The following is a 23,447-nucleotide window of genomic DNA, read 5'->3' on the forward strand; positions in this document are numbered from 1 at the left end:
GCGAGAGAAAAAGCTTATCTATATGTATCAAACACCGGCCACGAGACGAGGTCGTCAACCTGCTTTAACGATACTGCTTGTCGCGTGTACAATATAGCCCACGATGGTGGTAGCAAATATTTACAGACGATGTCTGTCGGTTCGCGTGTACGCGTGCGAAAGTGATGCTTGTACCTGTACGCGTGTATCGTCTACGATGAAATTATCTGACGTCGACGAGGACGACGGGGAAGAATATTAAGTTCTGTCGAAACGGCGAAATAACCTCGCGCTTGCTATTAAATATTATATCCGCCCGAGAAATTCGCGAGAGGCTGACGTTTCTCCCCGCGGCGTTAACTCATTCGCGAGATTCACGCGAATTATAGGAATGATCGTTTCATGCTGCCCGTTAATTATTTCGCATAAAGCTGTGTTTACTCGCTGTTACGACTCGATATATCCGCGTTGACGCTAAACATTATAAGTATTTCGCCAGATACGGCAAATAAACCGCGAGATATTCCTTCCGCCGATCTGCAATTAGAACGTCGATTTTACTCTCGATGTATGCGTTGCAGTTGTTGTTTGCGCGTCACCCAAGTGAAATGACAATAGTAAAACACGCTGCTCGAAATGAAATTTGGAGATTCAATTCGAGACGCTTTGAGATACTAATTTATAGCATCGAGTCTCTCGCGCGCATGCCCAAGCAGAATTTATCTTCTTCTTTCTCCTCTCCCGAATTCTCGACCGTCTACGTCGGCCAGGTGTATCTTTTTGGTGGCGTGGTGAGATTTTTGGCTCGCGATCAAGTCGAATGTTTTGGCTAGCCGGTGGCACGGTACCGCCTTGTCTACCGCGCGACGGATTTAAAAAAAGGCTCGTCGTGCGTGAACAGCAACTTATTTTCTCTTCGTCCACAGGGATGTGATCGGGGCAACTCAGTGCCCTCTGTATCAGCGTTTCTTTGCGCAATTTTCTTCTCTTCACATCGACCTAAAGTGTGTTGCCTTTCCCTTAATTGTATTATTGACGGACTTTTTCACGACCCACTTAATATCACCTTAACCCATTCGAAAATTTTTTTTTTCTTTATATTGTTTCTTTTTAATAAAGAAACTTGTTTACTATAGAAATCACCCAATTCGTAAGTCAATTCGCACAGATAAGATGATTGCACATCATGTGTGCAGCTCGCTCCTCAGAAAATTTTTATTGCGGGGAGCAGATTGAACACCATGTGTGCAATGTAAAGTAAAATAAAAATACATCTTTAAGATTAATAAGCATTTATGTCAAAAATAGTTAGATAACATAAAATCGTTATTTTGCTTTCAATAATGAAGAACAGAATATAATGTAAAGAAAATTTTTAAGAAATTGTAGAAAGCCAAAAAAATAAAATTGAGTAATGAAGAAAATAATATAAACGAGGAATAAATTTTTAGAAAAATGTCTAAAGGTAATAAAGTAATATAACTCAGTAATGGAAAAGAAAATATAATTTGTAAATACATTTTTAGAAAATAGTACACTGATCATAAAGTAATTATACATTGGTTGGTTTGTGATAACGCTTGAAACAGTCTCCCAAACATAATCCAGGATTACCGACACAAGCTGGACAAGAGTAATTACTACGCCTATATTTACCTTCCTTGTAGCATTGTCGGCAAATCTTTCTTTGTACTTTCCTATTTTTATTTCTTGGTAAAATTTCAGGTAAGTGATCATTTGTTTCTAGTGTTGTCGATCTTCTGTCTCGGGGTTTTCCAATTAAGTTTTTTAAAACCAATGCCAAATTTTATTTTTCTATACTTCACAGATATTTTTAATTCAAAATAAATCTTATCTCGACGACCACTTCACTCAGAATGAATTGCTCTTCATTATCATTGCACACACGGTGTGCAACCAGTTTTATAGCCACGTAAATCCATTGCACACACGGTGTGCAATCGGCCTCGAATGGGTTAAAGCGTCGAACATAAACATTTTATAATGATCTCCCGCCTTCAGATTTCGTATATATTTGTACTTTCGAAATTAGAGAAATGAGTTGATTAATAAGAACAGAATGATAGATATATCGTGTCAAGTTACCGAACACATTCGCCGTGAAATTTATTATCGGAGATTTCGAGACGTGCTCTATTTGTGTACGACTCGAAGCTCGATGACATTCACAAATTTCACGCGGGCCAGAAAAAGAATTCTCAAGCGTCTCAAGCGACAAGCAAAATTGGACTCTGCACAATTTGCGTCTGAAATCAGTTTTCAGCTCGCGGTCCATTTATAATATTTGTCAATATTCGATACACCAGCGTGCTTATTTTTATAAGTAGGTTAAGATCAAACCGGACGATCGAAAGCTTCCGTGAAGACAACGTAACGATTTTCCGACGATAAAAGTAGCGGTTTGAAGCCGTGTGGAACTTTGGCCCGCGAAATTTCCTCCTCATCTTCGGAAGTTTCCGATACCGCATTCAACGGTTACAACTTCGGAAAGCGTGCCTCTCATCCCCCCAATGCGAAACTTGAATACTCACGGCAACAAAGAGAGGCATTTTCGTTTGCATCGCGAGGCCCACCTGCGAAATTTCGCGAAAATCGACGGTTCTCGCGCGCCTCTTGTTACTCGCGTCCGCACGATTCTGCCATTCACATGAAACGCTTAATATTCAAAGTAAGTTGAAGAGGACGATTCGGGCACGCTGTCATCGAGACGGATACTTTATTTGCGTATCTCTGTACGAAGAGGAGCGAATCTACGAAGTGGCCGTGACACGGTGAGCCGCCTCGTCTACGATGCTTGGCCGCAGCGTTTTCAGGAGAGGAGAAGCGACGAAAGATTTCGTACGGGAAAGAAGAAGGGGTCGCACGCGTGCGAGCGAGCGAACGAACGAACGAAAGAGACGGAAGCTTTATTTTGTCTTCGCGAGGAGACACGTCCGGACGTTACTCCCCTTCGTTCGCCTCCCCGACAGACTCAGCGCAGTCTTGCGAACTGCCACCTTGTCGTATGTATTTTTATCGGAGAACGCCCCTCTTACCCTCGCACCGAAATACGTAGGCCGATTTGCCGGAGTTTTACGTGTCAAAACGCGTTATCGTACCGACGTCTGCTCTCTTATACGCTTTGCCGTTGTCGCGAGGAAAGGTGTGTACCTGACACATGCCGAAAGTTTCCGCGCACACACGCGTCTCTTTGTCAGAATCTCCGCGCGCAGAGCTAGAGCTCCAATATTTGTTCGAATCTGACATTATCCGGATAAATGTGACGCTTCAAAACGGGATCCGCGGCCGGATCGAAATTCGCGGCGGAGTCAACGAAATAGACACAATCGCAGTAACTTTCATCACTTTTCAATATTTAACAATCTTATGTGAGAGGATATTAACCCTCTCAAGACGCGATAACAACCGTTCACAGTGAGGAAAAAACAGTTGGATCTATCGGTCGCCCTTGTTAAAAAATGTTACAAACTCAACAAATTACGCGTTTACGCGTAACACGTTACAGTTCCCTATATTGCGTTGATATAATTGCTGACCGAATCACAATCAACTGATGACTCGTTGCAGCAGTTATATCATTTGTTTAATGGATTGAACGTTGTGTTTGGAAAAATGGTGCTCGTTTAAGCAAAATTTCGTTGATTTAACTACTTTCTTTCTCAGCGCGCGAATCGAACTAAACAATGACACGCATCGAGATCGAAACTTCGAGATTCAACCAATCAACATCGTGGAAAGGGGCGCTTCTGGAGTGCTCTTTCGTTTACCGGCAACTATCGACTCGGTATGTGTCATTGCGCAACGACACATTCCTTAGCCGACAATTGTTACGGAATACAATCCTTGTATCCGCATTTCGGTTCTGGATCTGAATATCAATTCTGGTGTCGGATTTTGACTTTGCTCTGAAATTGTATCTAGATTATCCGGTTATCCCCCTCCCCCGAATAGTGCGGACAGTCGAACCGAAATCGATCTCCGATATCTGAATAAGTAGATACTTGGGAGCCATATATTACATACTACATACATGTTCGACTTCGTCGACGTTTAGACGGCTTTTCGTAACTTCACTCGGAAAACATTTACGGAAAGATTGAATTATTTTCGCTCGGCCCTCTCGTTCATTTTCTCTCTTATCATGGAGCCATGACGTACGCAGGCAGCATTAACCCTCGTCGCCACGGAGGGGTAAATAAATCATTATTTCACTAAAGTAAGGCCGTCCTGAATAAAACAGTGCGTCGCGGAGTGCCTGGTTTTAGGTCGGCTTAGCGACGTAACGGAGTGTACGAGCGGGGACGACGCGCCAGCGCCGGTTTTCGTGGATTAATTACCCATTCATAAGCCACTCTCGAATCCACCTACGTCTCCCATCTCCTGGAGCACACGCTATCGCGTATCGAACCCGGTCGTTGCCGCCGGTGGCCACTGCTGTCGTCGCAGTTGCTCAAAAATCGGAAAAAGGCTACGCGTCGTCTGGACCTCGCGATGAATTATTAGCTCGCACCTCGGGTTTCCTCCGGAGTCGACCGGCGAGTCGGTTAAGATTTCACGAGCGACAGGGATTCACGTGTAACGAGGTTCCTCCTCCTCCTCTCTCTCTCTCTCTCTCTCTTTCAAGCTCGCTCTGAAAAGCTACAAAGCAGCAGCAACGGTAGCTGTATGTGCCAGGACCACTTTCGGGACGAGTCGGCGAGCGAACGACCCCCTTTGCGCTACTCGCTCGCGAATAGACGCCGCCGTGCGGAAAGCAACCGACGCAACATAGGGTTTGGTATTTTGTCGCAGCGGGCTTTAATGTGGTTCCCTTAAAGAGTCGACGCGCTCCGACCGGAAGCGACGTCGCCAGTAGATGCTCGTTCGCCAGATGCGAGCGCTCGCGCGAACAGCGATTTACCTTCGACTAAGATTAATTAACCCGGTTGGGAAGGGCGGAGTAGTCACGGGTTCTATTTGTTTAATGAGAAAGTTGTATTTTTCACGGCTGATATATTATTGTTATGTCAATGAAGTAATTATGTCTGTGTGACCATGATATTTCACTGCTGATATATTGAACTATAATTGAAATATAATTGACAATTGATATATTGATTATATTATACTGTTGACATTAAATATTAATAATAATTATCTCTATATATGATTACGGATAATCCACGCAAGGATTTGTTAGGAATTTTTTAATCGGTTTTCGAAAAATATCGCTATCGTTTTATCGAAACTGTCATAAAAAGAAATAGCTATGTTATTGAGGTATATAGTAAAAAGTTTTGTGTTAAATTTAATACATTTCCCAGGTCCCAAATGATTCACACAAATTTTTGTATTAATTCAACAGAAGGCGAATTTGTTGAAAAGTAACATAAATATTATGTCAAAAATTGATACCAAATTAATATCCCTAATATATTAATTGATATAAAACTGAAATATAAAATGTATTATTTTAACACTCACACATATTGAATATCGACAAAATAAAATGTTAAATTAGCACACGGGTATGATAAAAATTTAACAAGGATCTATTTTAACACAAATACGTTTTTTTTATTTGTGCGTATGTAGTCAAGTCTGAAAGAATGAAATTAATCGTTGCTTCAACATAACTACGTGCATACGTACGCACGCGTGCGCGGCTCCTAAAAGTACGACGATAAAAATGGATTTACACTTTCCCGAAGTGAACATCTTATCAGCTCACCACAGTTGCACTTAAGAAAGTACGTAACGACGTATAATACGCTCTTTAACGTGATGCTTGACTGTTCGCGTTCACACGTATAATTCGCGGATTCTTTTCTCCGGATCCCGCACGATAAGTCCGTTACTTTATTGCCGCAGATATTTTTTTTACAACGCGCACACCCGGTGGATTTATGTACGCGCGATCGCGATAGCTCGATTGCCAGACGAGGAAGTGCGTTCAAACTATACGCCGGGAGTTGTAACGTGTCACGAGGGTGATATTTACACTCTCGATATGAGCGCGCTGATAAAAACCGATATTAGCCGTTGTATGTGATTGTAGCGCATCGAACCCCCTCCACTTATACACGAATTCGCGATTTCGAACCTGCATTAACATGTAACCCGGCTTGTTGCCTGAAAATCCGGTAGAAAATATATATCGAACGCGGCGCGTTGGACACACCTTTATACACACACACACCGCCTCGATTAAAAAGACACTTTAACAAGGAGTGATCGAAATGAACGCAGCGACGAGGAAATTTCGATGACACGCGCGAGCTTAATTACGATTTTCACAGTGCAGTGACGGAGCAAGAGAGAGAGAGAGAGCGTATTTCTAGCGTGTTACAAGGCGCAGTTACGCGGTACGCCGTAGATACACGAGACCTCCTTCGGCGTTGAACTATTTCGCGAGTACTTTCGACCATTACCGTCCGTTTGTATGTAGGTAACCGCACGCCATCCGAGCGTTTATGCGTCCGCATACAGGCGTAATATTTGTTAGGTGGGGACACACTATATGGATACGTTTAGGTCGGGAATTCACTTGGGGCACCCGGCCGACATTAGGTTACATCGCGCACACGATATATACGCACGTTCTATTTACCTCGTGCTTAAAAGTTCCAACCCCGCGAAATCTCGCCATTAAGCGCGGCAACAGAGACCTTTTATTATTGCGAAATTGCGCCTTGTTGGGTCGCCCTTTATCGTACAGCATTTCGCAGCGCTGAATTACGCAACGCTCGGCTCGTAAATAGGGGTTGATGCAGGTGCTGGTGGTGGGCAACACGCGGGGGGGGGGGAGAGCGATGCGAGCACTTGGAATCGCTCGCGACTATTTGATTACAACACAGCGGGGCTACACAAATGGAACGTACGGCGGCTCAGACGTTAAACGCTGCCGACTAAACTGACGATTTGCGGTTTTCCCTGCGTTATACCGAGGCGAACGCAGCAACACCGTGGAATACATTTGCGGGGAAAGAGAGAGAAAAGAGGGAGACAGCTTCTGTTTCCGGAATCTTATCGTCCTGAACCCTGTCGACACGTTGCATTCATTCGGCTACGACTGTTTTGGTAACGAGCTGCCGTTCTTTCTCTCTGTACCACAAATACTAATAGAAAATTGGAATACTTGGTGAATTCCTGACGCGTCTTCCGGAAACTGATTGGTACGTTATACGATATGGTAGCACGCGCTCCTTTATGCAGCATAACCGAAAAAGAGAGAGAGAGAGAGAGAAGTATTCGCCCGAAATTTATATCCAGCCGTGGAACTTTATGCCGCGCGCGCTCTCCTTATTTTATCCAGCGAAACAGATGTAGCGCGAACGCGTAAGCGAATTCGCGATCCTCTTTATTGCGCGAACGAAGCTGCGAAATGTATCATGCCGGGACATTATGTGCGAGGGAAGTTTCGGAATAACATTAGAAAATTTCAGTCGTCCCGTGGAACTTCGAACGAAGTTAGCGCGCGACGGAATGTAACCGGGTAGGATTGCCCACGCTCAATCTTCCTCTCGTACACTTTTATTCGATCAGCGGTCGCAGCTTAATCTTTGCGGCGGAGTTTTCTTCTCTGCCGCGAAGAAAGAAAGAGAGAGAGAGAGAGAGAAACGCGCGCTCGAGTAACGACATACATTACGAACCATCGTTGTCCCGCACTACATTGTACTTCGCGAGAAATATTTCACATCCGCCGTATATTATCGCAACACATCGTCCGCTATCACCACCGTAGAAATAATATCATAAATCCTGCGCCACCGGGGAGGAATTCTCCGCGCGGTATTCCCTCTCCGTGGGAATCCCCCCGAAAATTCGCCCGCCGTCGTTGCTTTTGTAAATCTGTATCGTCACATACAGATCTGTCACCTCGGCCGAGATTGAGATTTAATTTCTGCAGTTGGTCGCGCGCCGACGAGAGAGATTGAACTCTTCAACCCCCATCGATAAACCGGCGCGTGAAAGGAACGCTGTGCTACAAGCGACGCGAAAATATTCCGTCAATTCTGCGGATAAAAAGCGGGAGGAAAGTTTCACGTAATAGTGAAATCTCATTAAAGCCTGCTTTGCCTTCCCGGCCGGCTTATCGGATCCAACTTGTCTATTTGTCGCGACCAGCGAGAGAAATCCGACGTGCATTGTACACAGTCGTCTTAATGCGCACAGTACCGCGCGCTTCTTTATGCACCACTCACGGAAACGCGGGGATGGAGAGCCGCGCGAAGTTTCATCACGAAGTGTCGCGAACCGGGCGGGGCATTTTCGCATAAAAGCTTGCCGTTAAAATAATGAGCGTAAAAAAAGACGCTCTTCGCTTCCGTCGCGCAGCAGGCTCGAGAGTTTGCCACGGACCGAGTGCGCTTGCTTGCTCGCGCTTGCAACTGGTACTAGTGTGGCACATTGCGCACCGGTCGCGTGCTTTGTTGTGCGCGATCTTTTGTAGGTGCGTGTGAGAGCTTTTCCGAAAAGCGTAAGAGAAACTCTCGTCGACAGGTCGCGGTCGCTGGTATTAGAAGCGTTTATCGTCGCGTGTCCGTCGTCGTCGTTAGTTCCCCCGGTGGAACGTTCGTTTATCAGCGTCGCAATTAAGCGTCGCGATGATTATACGCGAATCAATCGCACCGCCAAATCGTCTATAACGGTCGGGCTTTTCGGCCAGTTTTATTTTTTTTATCTCGCGCGTTTTTTTTTTTTTTTTTGCTCGCGTAACAATCTTTCGCTATTGGAATCTCGCATTTGCGGAATCCGCCAATGGTTTTATTGTCGCGCCTGCACGTCCGATCTCGGTACGTTTGACCGAATTACTGTCGGCGATCCGTTTTAAATCTACCTTGACAACTACAGACGTGACAGGTGATCCGATGCAATCCGAACAACGCCGTTGGAGCGGTGTTCCGAGCAGCGCGTTTACATGCACGTGTACCGTATCGCTGAAAATGCGGATTACGTACATTTGCAATGTTCTTTTCTCTTCTTTTTTTCTCTCTTTCTGCCTATGCTTTCGAATTTGCATAATTTCGCTATGAATATCTGATCGCCCCGCCAGTTGTAGCTAAAAATTACAGTCATTCCGATCAATTTGCGGTCACCGTCGGATCGCGAGTTTATCCCCGAGCGACGTATCGCCGGCGGGAAACATTAATTCTCACGACACAATCGTCGCAGCAGGCGAGAGTGACTCGGCCGCCCTTAATTACCCGCGAAAACGGGGGAAAAGAAAGTACAACGAAGAATGACTGCAGAGGGGCTGTCGTCACATATTTTATACGGCAATTTAGCCGTAAGTGGTAAGAACGTAAAGTTAACAAGTCGAGAGGGTCAGCTAACAGAAACAAACGGGGCAGGTGGTGGGTGGTGCGCGTCCTGCAGGAGGGTTGGAAGTTGCCTTCGGGGGTGAGATTTACGAGCGTCCCCGGCGCGAAAAAGTTTACATTTGCTTGTTTCTACCTCTCTCTTCCGGGTTGACTCGCCGGAAGTAGCCGAAGAGATTGACGGCATCGCGCGATAAAACACAGCCGTGATAAACTCTGAATGCTTCATCCGTAGTACCGGCTTGTGACGCTTAGACGGTCTCGCGATGGGTCGGCCCGTGAAGCTTGACGCTTTCCGTTGGCGGTATGGATTTTCCACAGAGCGTAATAGAATTAAAGCATCAGAGGATCCCGAGAAATAAAAGGAAGGAAGTGTAAGAAAGGAGAAGTTGAAATCAGTACCAAGTTGGAGCAAGTTTTAGGAGCGCGGGTGGCTAACGAAGTCTTATTCTCCCTGTAATTTCGAGTGGACTTCACTTTGGCAGAATTTTAATTTAAAGGTCTAATTACCGGGATATTATTTGATATCGGACAGTGGCGACGGCTGTGAGACGCGACGGTAATACCAGTTCGTGTATTATATACTCTTCGTTACTCTTCCTTATATTTACTTCTGTGCTCCTTACAACAAATTTGCTTCTCTCGCATTTTTTATGTTCTATAACACGCGATAAATTGTACTATACGCCAAGTTCCGCGTTATCTCATATCCTCCGTGACTTTTTGCACTCGGACATGCAGCTGCATAACTTTCGGGCATAACACGGGAGTTTACACAAGATTATAGAAAAAAGCGTAATGTATGTCCCGTTCGCCCAGTTAGTTGACCCAGTTTCGCTATTAATGTAGTAAAACTCGACGAGCCTGCCGAATGCACCATCAGCCTCGCGTGTTTGAAATTTTTGACAAATCGACGCTTCTGCGCGTTGCATAAACGAGAGAGCGAGTATTGTGACAGGTTTTGTGGTGAGAGAGGGAGGGAAGTAGAGCAAGTACGTCCGTCCGGCTGGCCGGGAACATTTTCGCGAGTGAACTTTTTTAATTAAATGGATACTCGGCTGCGCTACGCGGCGGTGCCGATCAATTTGATACACGAGACGGAAGGGGGATCGTCAAGAAATTTAATTTTCGGAAGCGAGAGGAAAAAAGGCGGAAGTAAGGTCCGGATCGTTTTAGAAAATTTGCCGCGCCGGGTCGGCCGTAATATCTCGGCATCGACACGATTGCGAAAGTCCGATCTTAAAAGGGCAAAATTGGCGAGCTCTCGAGTGTTGGCTGCGCTCACACGCTCCCTGACGCGAGATTGCGTTTACAGAAAATATTGGCACTCGCGAGAAATATAACTGTGGATAATATTAACCATCCGCCGGCGCAGATAAAAGACGGGAGAGGGATATCGGCTATAGGCTTTTTAACAATAAAAACAGATAGGACGGGTAGCAACAAATACGGAACTGCTCGTGGCGAAGTTAAAAATGAAAGACACTCAGGAGTAATAAAAGCGTGGATTAAAGGGAAGATAAATAGGAACGAGACAGGACTTGGGAGCGCGGGAAGAATTACAGGGGGGGAATTTTAGGGAAATAGGAACGCGGAGAATTCTGTCGATAGTAAAGCGAATGCAAAAAAAAAAGAACAAAGAGAAACGAAAAAGGAAGAAGCCAAGGCGACAGTCGAGGGAGATACTTGAAGGAAGAACGGGAACAAGGATGACGAAGAGAAGAATCTATAGAGAATGTCCATTCTTGAGAGAGGTATCGTGCGGTTAGGAGAAAAGAAGGGAGGAAGTAAGAAGCATCTAGAAGGAAATAGGGAAGAAGAAGTGTCCACGAAGAGATCGTTTTTTCTCTCTCTTTCTCTCTCTCTCTCTCTCTCTCTTTCCCTTTCTCTCGGTATGTGTATCTAGAAGAGATGGAAGGTAGACTCTCCGCACTTCGCGTTGACTATCGAACCTCGACCTCTCGGAGCAATCGACAGCAAACATTTCGTGAAACCCCGTCCAACCTCGCGGTCGATAGCCGCTAACTCGTCGATGGTCGCACAAAGGAGAGTAAGAAGAAACGCGGGTTCGCTTTCTCGTGCGCTTGCGGGCGGGAGACGTGAGCAAAACGTTTTCTCGTTTCGTTTGCACTCTCTCTCTCTCTCTCTCTCTCTCTCTCTCTCTCTACAGAGTGTCCCACAATGAGCGGGTCGGATTTTAACGACGGATTCCCTATCCGCCGTTGTCAAAGTTATTCTTTTCTCGACTACGTCAGAGGTTTCATCGATTCATTTGCCGATTCTCAGATTAATACGTATCTTTTTCTATATTGAGTGTCAAATTTAATATTCCATCGAAGCGAAATCTGCTTGAAATTAAAAGCAGGGTACGGTCACTTATTAATCTCCTCGACGTTTGGCTGTAGTAGATCTATTTATTTTAGAAACCTTGTGTGCCTCCATAATTTTCTCCAGCGAAAGCTCAACTTCGAATTGGTCGAGGGTCTTATCGCGATTTGACTAGTTTCTCTTAGAACACCCTATACATCTATCTCTCTTCTGGCAACCGTACATACGTTGTTCAAGTTGGTACCACAACCTTTCCAACTTCTAGATAATTACGAGAACCCACGGTTTTCCCGTTCCCTCGATAAAGTCGAGTTTCGAGTGCTCGTCGAGTGAAAAAGAACGAAAGAGCGGAAAAGAGAAACGATTCCCTATCGCTTTAAGTTAAGAGATACACGTGATTTTCGACCGATCGATGAATCCCGGTGCAATGAGTACAAATGAAGATTGCAAGTGTGGCGTATCGTTATCAGCCGCAACAACGATCATCGGCTGCTTGATTTTGCGAGAAACGGTAGAACGACCTAGAGAATTTCCAGGTCTCATTTATATTTTACATTTTCCACCTAAGAACCCAACGATGATGGGGGATTGTCTATAATTCAAGTGCTCTCTGATGTTACTACGAATGAAATATTCGTGTGCTCACCTGCATGCCGGTTCACCGACGGTCTCGAAAAATAGGCAGGTACCACCGTTCATGCAAAAATCTCCTGGTATCGGACAGGGCTCCTCCCGCCGCGGCCATGCCGCTGTCGCTGTAATCAAACGAGACACGATATCACTATTATTGCATGCTTTCGTAATACCATTATTATGAAAAAACGAAGCAAAAACGTACATATCGCGCGCGTCATCAGCGCAGAGAGAACCGTGGTCTCTCGCGATTTCACATCACACGGAAAAAATGTTATAGTAAAAATGACTACAAAAGTTTGTAATGCTGAACTGTTCCGGAATTATTATTGAAATTATTATGTGTGCTGTAATTTGTAGTAATGTGTGTACATGCATTGCGAAACCCATTGAGTTGACTGAAACTAAATTCTTGTTTGGATATGGGCAAATAAATGCTTTGGTTATGAGAAATAAAAATGAAAATGGTTTGTTTCAGAGAACCAAACCTTAGATCTTATAACCAAAACATTTGGCCATATCCAAATAAGAATTTGTCGGAGTCAGCTGAATATGTTTCTCAATATATACGTCGCTAAAAATTACAACACACATCATAATTTCAATCATAATTCCGGGATATGTTCCAGCATTATAAAATGTCGTGATAATTTTTACACTGAGAAAGAAAATTCTAAAATTTATTTGTGAAATATAAGGATTATTTCACAGAAACAAACGTCTTTTTAAATACGACGAAATAAAATTTTATTCCTATTAATTAATAAGAAAACTTAGATATATTTCACAAAAATATATATTCCGTCATCACAGTCAAACTTTTTTCCAACCAATATATATCGAAGAAAACGACATGAGAAATATTTACTTGGGAAAATTTCAATTTCTTTTTCTATATATATACTGCAATATTTTTTCTCCGTGTAATTTTGCTAAAATAGGTCGCCGCGAGGGTTGCCTTCGCTCGTCTCAGTAATATACAACGGGGAGAAGTATTTATAAGAAATTTAATATGAAAAAATGTGAATATTATCACACGGAAAGAATGCGCGAATTGCGACGAACGAATGCACCTCGACGCATAAGAAGTTCTTTACGAGCGGCCGACGCGCGTCCTTGCCGCTGCAGAGACGAAGTTCGCGGGAAACGCGATGCATTTTGCATTTCACGAGTGGCGCGCGGCCACTCGGCCGGTGCAAAAATTTGTTCGCAAGTTGCCAGCGCGTTATGCGTCAGCGTGCGGCGCCGGCGACGACAGCGACCGTGGAAGTAAAAGTAGAAGTGGGAGAAGAAGTAGAAGAAGAAGAACCGTTTCATCGGGCCGTAACCGCGCTGAAAATTTTCTCTGTCTCCGTCCCTTTTTCTCACTCTTTGCTTGCGCGTAACATCTCGTAATGCGCATTAACGTGATATAAAAATGAGCTGCAGCGGGATAGAAATTGCTGCACTGTCCCGGGGCAAAAACGCGCGGATTAAATGCGATAGCGCGCTTAATGAAACCGGAATACGCATCATTGCCACGCGTAATTAACTACCGGTGGAATGTTATCTGTCCGATGTGTACGTTTTAATGTCCGTAGATTTTCGCGTTCGCATCGGCACGGTCGCGTACCGATTTAATTATTAATTTAATTACAACAAACATTAATTAAAATATCGTTAAACTGTGCATTCACTGCAGCGTAACGCGCGCCGCATTTTCGGTGACGTGTGTGCGGGAAGGGAGAGATGGTTATTCTTGTAATTGCGTAAAACTCTGTAAAATCGTCCGGACGCGTGTTATTTACGCGAAATAACACCGAGAAAATGTCGCGTAATGAACTTTATTCGTTACCCGTTTATTAATATGTTCATTTGCGTTTGCATTCTGCGCGTCCGTCGCGGCATATCTCTCTCGCCGTTAAAGCAGCGATCTATCCCCTATTTTATCCGCAAAATATCGCGTTATTTTCGCGAGAGAAGTCGAAAACATCGAAAAACTTTAATCTCTTGAAAGGGATGAATATAGAAGTATCCGTTCCATCCGGAATAGCTCTCCGAGCGATAAGCGACCCCGACAGAAGCGGAAAACCGGAAGGAATGGATTCTAAACACGCGCTCTCTCGCAACGCGTTCCGGTTAAAAAAGTAGCGGCGCAAATTTTAGCGACAGATATTGGAAACATTGGCGCAGTCAAATCTGTTATATCGAGTTTATCCGCAGCGACGTGCGAACGCGCGAATAAAAGAATCGCGCCCGCCTCGGAAGTGCAAGCTGTCGACAATCGATATTTTCACCCTCCCGGTCCCCCGTTCGCGCTGAGTTGTTGCTTTCATCGACACTTCCACCGGTTGGCGCGAAAACATTCGCGGCATGAACGGTGTATTAATAATAATATTCGAACGCGGGATGCAGCGCATTTTGCGATCGACCGACTCACTGCCAGAGAGCTCGGCCGATTTATGACGGTCTTAAAACAACGCACCTACTCGAAAGTTTCCCCCGGGCCAACAACCGTATGCGGGTTAGCTCGTCGTCCCTAGGAAACCGCAACGTCGGCAACGATCGCTAAAGGGTGGTTGGTTCGGTCCTCTCATCGATCGATTACGACACGGCGTGGTAATGTGTTAAAATTAGAGGAAACCGGGATGTTCGCATCCCCTTCCCCCTCCTGTGTAAGCTCTCGCCGCTTAAATCGGGCAAAATATCATAGTAACCCGCCGCGTCGATTCACGATTAATCCCACTGTCGCCGGACAAAAAGCATTTTGCGAAATTAACTCGCGGAAGAAAGTCTCGCTCGCGGATTTCCGGAGGGCCGTCCGAAAGTTCGCGGCGTGCGGGGAGGTGGGTCATCGTCGTCGTCAAACGCGCGCGTAGCAGAAGGTATACTCGTTAATTGCAAAAAATCTCCCGACGGCGGCGTTATATTAAAAACCGAAACTAAAACCGTCCCTGATGGGGATAAGGGTGGACATTAATGCCGGGCAAAATGGTCGCGTGAGCACAGGAGACTCTCTCTCACTCGCCGAAGGCAACGATGAGTTTTCGAGAGAGCCGTTATTACCGTCGGATTTAGAAGTTCTCCATTCGGTCGGTCGGTATTACCAACCCGAAATTTCATTCGAGCTTCGAAAACTCTGCCTCCCCTTGCCGCAGCTTTGTCGCCTCTGTTCGAATCCCTTTTTCGTACGCGTTTCTTCTCGTTAACTCGCTAACGAGCAGAAGACATTTCGCGGTGAAAGCTTCCTCACCGGCTTTCCGAGCAGCTGGCGCGGAAAAGCGTCGCACTAGGCAAAATTTCAATTTTCTCGTCGTTCTCGCGCCACCGGAAATGCGTGCATTCACACCGGCTGATACTTCCACCGTGACGGCGGTGGTAGAGGAGGAGAAGAAGCAGCAGCGATCTCGCGCTGTAACCTCTCGTTGCAACGGTATCCGCTAATTTCGAATACGGACGAGGTGCAGGTGGTATTAGCGGAAGATGAGTGCTAACAAAAGATAGCTTTCCAATTTACATTCTCGTTATTGCGCTCGTGATATGTAACACGCGACCGTGTTATTACATCGAGTAAAATGCGAGTAAAATCGTTCTCTTTTTTCTCTCTGACGCATCCGCGAGATCGGTCGTTGGGACAATAGAGAACTGAATTTCCATCGATGATCGTAGATTTCGCCGTAAATGGAAGATATTACGATTAATGTGTTACTACGTAAAGTAAAATGCGAATGGAGTCATTGTTCCTTTTCTCTTCGAAATTAACCCCTTTGCATCCGCAATATTGGTCGCTGGGACAGGAGGGAACTGAATTTCCACCGATTACCGCAGACTTCGGTGGGGTCGCAAAAATTCCGTGGAAAATTTTATCGCGATTACCCGCCCGTGTTATTTTGTTACCTATTTATTGTTCGGTTACATCGCGCCCGAGGTCGTTGGAAACGCGCGTTAACCGCGTATAAATAAATGATGCCGGGAAATCGAATCGACGGCTGAATTCGGTGTTCTCCCGCGTTTCTCTTCCGAGACTGCGTTCAATTTCCTAAGGTGATTAGTCATCGCGGCGAAACTGCCGACACGATCGTGCGCGCATTACCCGCATGCGCTTTCTGTGAGAGTTCTCTCACGCGGAAATAAAACGTCACGAGCGGCGTCGAGCGAGGGAGGCCACGCAAAACGGCACAAGCACAGCAAGTCGTTACGGAATTAGTTTGTAAAGAGGCGATTTACAAGAACACACCGACAGCGAACGGACGGGCAGAGATTTATGCGACACATCGAAAACCGCCGACGGTATCGATTCGAGGCGATAACACGCATCTATTCGAATTCCGCTTCACCCATTCGACGACGCGGCTTGAAATTCAATGAAAATTCACCGACGATAAAACTTCTTGACACAACTTGGCTGGGTATATGTATTATACGCGTATATATAACGGCGAGGGTGGGTGACGTCAACCTCTTGTAACCGTGTCGTCGCTCGAATAGAATTTTCGTGTGCGAGAGAGCGGCGTGTTCTCCCCCGTGAGAGTGGATCCTCGAGTAGCTCACCTCGTCGTCGGGAATTTATCCGGATAGACGAGTCATCGGTGTGACACGATATCCGCGCGGATTTTGACGGAGGACATTTTTGAACGTGTCTAATGCGATATCGCGTGTAGAGAATTCACCAGCTAGTCGGCTGACACGGCACGTAGATCGGCGCGCTTTGAAGTTCATCGTTCTGATGGTTCTTGTTTTCGTGAATTTCCGACCGAACGAAAAGCGTTTCATCGGGTCCGACCGCTGCTGCCGCACTCGGTTGCGCCAACAAAAGCGCGGAAAACGGTTTCAATTCGGAGTACGCCTGACGAGCGCGCGCGCACACACGTGGACGCATTGTTTGGACACTATTATCGTTGTTACATCCATTGATTTTTTCATCTACATGTGCCGGTGATCAAGTAGAACCTGTCACGTGACACGGGAAACCCCTCAGTTCTAAAGATAGACAGATGGCCCGCGTTTCATTCGGTGTAATATCCCGGAATTTTGCTCCCACGTTAACCTATTGTTGCAGTGTCCCATATATGGGACACTTATTTCTTCCTAGTTTTTCTATGCTTTTACGTATCATAACTAGCTTATGTAACATATTCTATATCGTTATGTTCCTAAAATCTGTATAAATATGTATAATATAAATATATAATTATTGATCAGTTTGTTGATTACAACCTAAAATCCAAGAAAGGTAGAAAATATATATCAAAAATATATGTCAAAATTTATTTCTTCCTCCAAAGTACTATTAAAAAAGCTGTGATTTAAATCGAAAATTCATATAGAACATATATTTTTATATGTTCAAATCTAAAGGCTTATTGTAGCATTAAAGAAAAATCGCTCAAAACTTTTTTAATTTGTAAAATGTACGCAATCCTATTTTGGTTATCTCTGTCCAAAAAATTGCTCTATATTCTATCACGTATAATATTTACACATCAATCCTAAAATAAAATAATAAAAAAAAAACTGATAAAAATAAAAAGTGAAAAAGGTTAAAAAAAATTATGAATTAAAAAAAACTAAAAAAATAGAAAAAATTTTAACTTAACGTAAAAAATTAAAAAAATATGGAACTATGAACTCGCTACGTCCTCGTCGATTATTTTGAACTATACTAAGAGCGAGACTTTTACGTCAACAAGTAGCAAAAATTTCTTCGATATTATCAGATTTGCAATCAGCAACCCCGAAACCTTCATATATTAAAATTCAGCAAAATATATTTAACGGAAATATTTATGCAACAAACGCTGTATTGTCTTATTGTGATGTAATAAATAGTTGTTTAATACTATTTTCTCTGTATTAAATTGCCCTTGAAAAGGACTTATCTTAATTATTATCTTAATATATTGGGTTGATGCACAAGTTCGTTTCGTTTTTCTATCGGTTCTGAGAAATCTCCGAATTCCTAAAACTGCGGGATTACGCAACTACGGAAGAAGTAGCAAGTCATCGAACAAAGCAGTGCATACTTAATTGATTGTATTTAAAAATAAATTAATATATACATTTTGATGAAAAAAAAAAAAAAAACGGGACGAACTTTTGCATCAATCCAATATAATAAATATGCAAGAAGAAGTAAAGTAAGAAATGTTCTTTCCTCATAATCTCTTCATTTCAACTCACGTTAGCGAGACATGTTGGCGAGATTTTTCACCAAGTCTTCAAGTTGAACGAAAAATTTGCGGAATTAATGTAGAACCGAAATTTTCGGAGTAGATCGATTCAAACGCTGTAGATCGTCGGCATTTGCATCGCAGCGGGTCGTTAATCGTTACGCGCGACTTACAAGCGGACTGAAATATATTCGCAACGGGGAATTATTACGGAATCGCGAGGGAAGAATTGATCTCGGGAGTGTTCTGTCGAAACGAGGTCGATCGAACTTGCCGGTTGCGATGCAAAGAAAATGCTCGAGAAATAGGAAAAGTCGCTGTGCACAACGACGACTATTACCACGACGACACAGAAAGGGGAGAATAAACTGCGACGTGTTTGTCCGTCGCTAAAAGGCGCTAAAAGTCCCGTGTGTACGCTCGCGCGGAATCGAAACAAGGAGACGGAAACGTAGGCGTTCCAGATACCTGCCGAAGCTTGGCTTTCGAGGACGCGCCTGACGATAACTCCACGTCGTCGGAATTGCACGTCCGCGGTCTAAGAGATACGTCGCCTGAATGCGGCAAGCACACGTCGATATCTGAATGGAAAGGCGGAACGCATAGTCGGTGCGGAGAGCGCCGCGAAGCGGGAAAACCAAGCGTGTTGCGGAAAAAAGCCGCCTCGAAACAACGAAGTACTCCCTCTCTCGCGGCCTTAAACGTACAATCGCGTGCGGCGCGTTCTATATTCGCGCGTCTATTCATCCGCGGCCGCGAAAGAAACTCCCGCGGAGAAGGAACGCGCGAGAACGCATTGTCTCGGAAACGGCGAGAAAAACGAATCCGGCCCACGCATGCAAAGAGATGAAAAACTCGACGACGACGAGGAGGAAGGAAGCGTCCCGCCATTATTCCTTCTCCCCACGATAGTGATGAGCGTACACGGCAGATAAAAAAGACACACCTCACTTATCGACGATCACGCCACGTCGGAATTAACCCGATTCGCGAGTAATCTGGTCCTAAATCCGAAGCATGTTTTCAATCGCTTCGCAAATTTTGCTGAATCTACAAATTATTTTGTTGTAAGAACAAATTACTAAATGTAAGAGAACACTGTTTTATTCAGGCAATAAATTAACGCGACAAATTCGCTCAGCGGAATATTTTCCATCCTGGCAACAAAACTGTTTCTAATTAAGAATACTTCGTTAATTTTATGCCAGCAAAATGTTATCGCTGTCGCAACGATGGTTTCGCTACAACGGCAAAATTATTTTTCTCGGTGTACAGAAACGAATTCACCCTGATTGCTTCTGAAACATTCACGCATGGATGCGGAATCCACTTTAAATTCAAGTTAAAGATTCATTCCTTTGGTTCCGAGTAACCGTACTTTTATTGTCGTTTCGAGTGAGAGAATTTTCAACTGTCTTTTGAATGAGATTTTATTCCAAGAAATTTAGAGAGCGCTTTCCAGTATTCGGGAAATTCGGCGTGCGCTCTCAGATTAGTTTTTGGGGGAACGTCTGTCGGCAAACGCGCTCGGGATGCGCTCGAGTTTGCATTTGGTGAAATGCAAATTTCGCGGCGTTATTAGCGCAGGCCGTCAGTCAGGTAATTATTACGCGCGCATTGTAATTTCAAATGCGATTGTACGCCACCGTAAATTTCGGCAACCATTAATAGTCGATTCGAAATGCGGACTCGATTCGAGTGCGCTGATGAACTCCGCTTGTTAATTACTCGTTTCGGTTTTCAGAACCGCCGATAGGAACGGCCGGCTGTCGTTGCCGCCCTCGTGCAAAATTAAACGTGAGAACACGCGAGTTTGTGTTTCGCTTTTGACCGTCGAAATAAAACAATGGAGTATAGTTTGACCGGCGGAAAATCGCGATTCATTGGGCTATATGCTGCGCGAATAGCGAAGTCAAGTAAATGTCCGCGCGAATTGCATTGAATACAAATATATTTTGCGGTGAAACGATTTGCCGTTATAAAATTTATTCTTTATCGGACATTGTTGGAAATCTCCCTGTAACGATATCATCACGATATAATGTGCGGAATCTATCGATCGTGAACATTTAACGACTGCCGCCACGTCATCATAACTCGTCGAGTGCTCGTTTTGCGATCATCTCGTTACATTAGTGCAATGTTGGCATTAAATAAAGTTAAGCATTCTGTATTGTCCGCTGAAGAGGAGGAAAGGACGACGAGGAAAGATGCGCGTCAGAAAGAAGAGCCCGAGAGACACGGTTTCCTTTTTTTTTTTCAAGCAAAGAAGCTAACGAGAAGATGCAAAGAGCCTGGAGGCATCTGCTTTCTACGTAGGTAGCTATTTATATTTCTGGCCTTGGTAGCAGTAAGTGTTGCCAGGCGCCATCTGACGTTGTCATTGGAAACTTGACATTGTTGAACATAAGAACATAAGAACACATTGTCATTTGAGCGCGGTTTGTGTTCTTTACAGTGAATTGAAAAATTCATGTCGGCCAAAAAATGGAATTAACTCGTGAACATTTTCGTGCGATTATTTTTCATTACTTTCGACGTGGATTATCAAGACAAGAGTGCATCGATGAACTTAATTCTTTATACAGCGAGAAAGCACCATCCTACAGCACTGTAAAAAACTGGTACAACGAATTCAATCGTGGCCGACGTTCGCTCCAGGAGGAATTCCGTGAAGGTCGTCCAAAATCGGTTGTTGTGCCAGAAAATATCGATGCTGTGCGTGAACTGATAAAGCAAGATCGTCATGTGAGATACCGTGAGATTGAGGCATCTTTGGGCATTAGTATGACAAGCATCAATAAAATATTGCATGAACATTTGTCCGTAAAAAAAATTTGTTCGCGTTGGATCCCGCATAATCTGACAAACGCTCAAAAGAAGACTCGTGTTGATTGGTGCAAGGAAATGTTGAAAAAATACGTTCAAGGTGCATCAAAGGCTGTGTATAACATCTACACAGGTGACGAATCATGGATCTATGCATATGAGCCCGGAACAAAACAGCAATCGACTGTATGGGTCTTCCAAGACGAGTCAAATCCAACAAAAGTGGTTCGCGGAAGAAGCACATCGAAGCAAATGATTTCTTCGGCATTACCGGTCACGTGGCGACAGTGGCGTTAGAGCACCGTAGGACGGTCAATTCTGAATGGTACACGACCATTTGTTTGCCAGAAGTAATCGGAGAAATTCGAGAAAAGCAGAAGAAGAGGCGAATCATTCTTCATCATGACAATGCGAGCTCTCACACATCGGGTCAAACAAAGGAATTTTTGACCGGCCAAAACATCGAATTGATGGGTCATCCGCCGTACAGCCCTGATTTGGCACCCAATGACTTTTTTTTGTTCCCGCACATCAAAAATAAATTACGTGCTCAACGATTTTCGACACCCGAAGAAGCGGTTGATGCATTCAAAACGCATGTTTTGCAGTTACCTCAATCGGAGTGGAAAAAGTGCTTCGAAAATTGGTTCAAACGCATGCAAAAGTTGATTGATCATCATGGAGAATATTATGAAAAACAATAAAACCAATTTCGATCATAAATATTTGTTTTTTTTATTATTAGGCCAGAAATATAAGTAGCAATCCTCGTATTAAATACGTCACGAACAATACTGTTTATCCCATCCGAACGAAACTTGCACTACTTGCCGGGCCTACGAGATTTCGGCGAGCGATGAATCAGACAAGATCGAAGGGCGAACGCGAGCGAGCGTATCGTCCGACGAAATTTCCTCCTTTTTCCCTCGTTTTTCTCGGCCGGCCCGACATATCGACACCCGGCCGACAATCGATCATACGTCGACGTTCGTCACATGATTGCACCGCCGGCCGAAAACTATCGCGGTCATTAATCTGCCCCTCTCGTGCCGCCGTAGGTCGAAAGATACGAATTGTCTCCTCGTATGTACCTCGGCCAGGTGTTTCGATCTTACTCCGTCAAAATTGCGAGCGCTCCCGGTCGTCATCAATTCGGGAACGTGTCCGATCGCAGACTGGACGAACTAAACTTCCGCTTCTCCATCTTCTTTCTCTTGAAATATTTAACAAGAACTGCGTCAGATCTACTCGTCCCGTCATGTCGGACCGAAATTTTTTAATAGGTTCTATGTTGTTACATCTGCAGCTGGAACAGCAAAGATTTTCGCGTGGTTTTTGGGTAGTTTTGCCTCTTATAAGGCCAGATTATTCTATAAATATCATATAATTTAATCAATAATATAAATATTATTTCATAAATATGTTGACAGTAGCCGCCTGCAGTTACATTAGTATTTTCATTCCCTTATTTTGTGTTTTCCTTTACTTTTTTTTACCACATTGTAAAGTATTATATATTACTTATGATTATTTCAATTTCATTATGCGCTCGTGGGGAAAAAGTTTTCCCAGTGCAGAATAAATATATCTGTCTGTCTATCTATCTCTCTTTCTCTTCATGTTCTGTTATTTGTTCCACGTATGGCTGATCGCGTCGATCCCTGTTTCCCCTCTTCCGTCGCGTTTTAATTTTCTCATAGTGCCGCAGTCGATCGGTATGAATTTTCCATCCGATCCTTCCAGAAATACAAAGGGATACAGCGACGTCTGTGGTACTCGCGCGGCAGTAGCGCAACCCGAGACTGATCAGACATTCAGGTTCCGTTCTTTGCGGAGGCGCTTTTAATATTTAACCTGCTCCGGCGATGCTTCTAGTGTAGCCGTGCGACACCTGATACCGACGCGGTATTTACGTCGCACGCGTTTCGCTATATTCTTTTCCGTTTCTTTCACTACGCTTTAATTACAATTTATAAGGCGGTTAATCACAAAAAGATTGCTTTTTTTCCGATAAGTCTCACAATGCATCTCGTATCCAATGGAAAAATGTATTTCCTGAGAATTATTAAATTAAAGGAATTCTCCTACTGGACGCGAGATGCGTTAGAAAACTTATAATAACAAAGTGTAACTTTTTCGTGATTGACTATACGCAGTCAAGATTTTATGTCAAAAACGGTCAACGATGTGTCAACATATATTGAAAAGG

General features: G+C 44.2%; 1 protein-coding gene across 1 annotated transcript in view; it reads right to left on the reverse strand.

Annotated features, from left to right (window-relative positions):
• Positions 1 to 23,447, reverse strand: part of LOC106743804 (pro-neuregulin-2, membrane-bound isoform-like) — a 117,185-nt gene that overhangs the window by 16,582 nt on the left and 77,156 nt on the right. The window contains exon 4 of the mRNA XM_014618002.1: positions 12,274 to 12,382. Within this exon, the coding sequence (XP_014473488.1) occupies positions 12,274 to 12,382 (109 nt within the window). The remainder of the gene's footprint in view (positions 1 to 12,273; positions 12,383 to 23,447) is intronic.

Source organism: Dinoponera quadriceps, unplaced genomic scaffold (assembly GCF_001313825.1).
Source record: "Dinoponera quadriceps isolate SergipeBrazil2010 unplaced genomic scaffold, ASM131382v1 scaffold1249, whole genome shotgun sequence".
Taxonomy (NCBI): domain Eukaryota; kingdom Metazoa; phylum Arthropoda; class Insecta; order Hymenoptera; family Formicidae; genus Dinoponera; species Dinoponera quadriceps.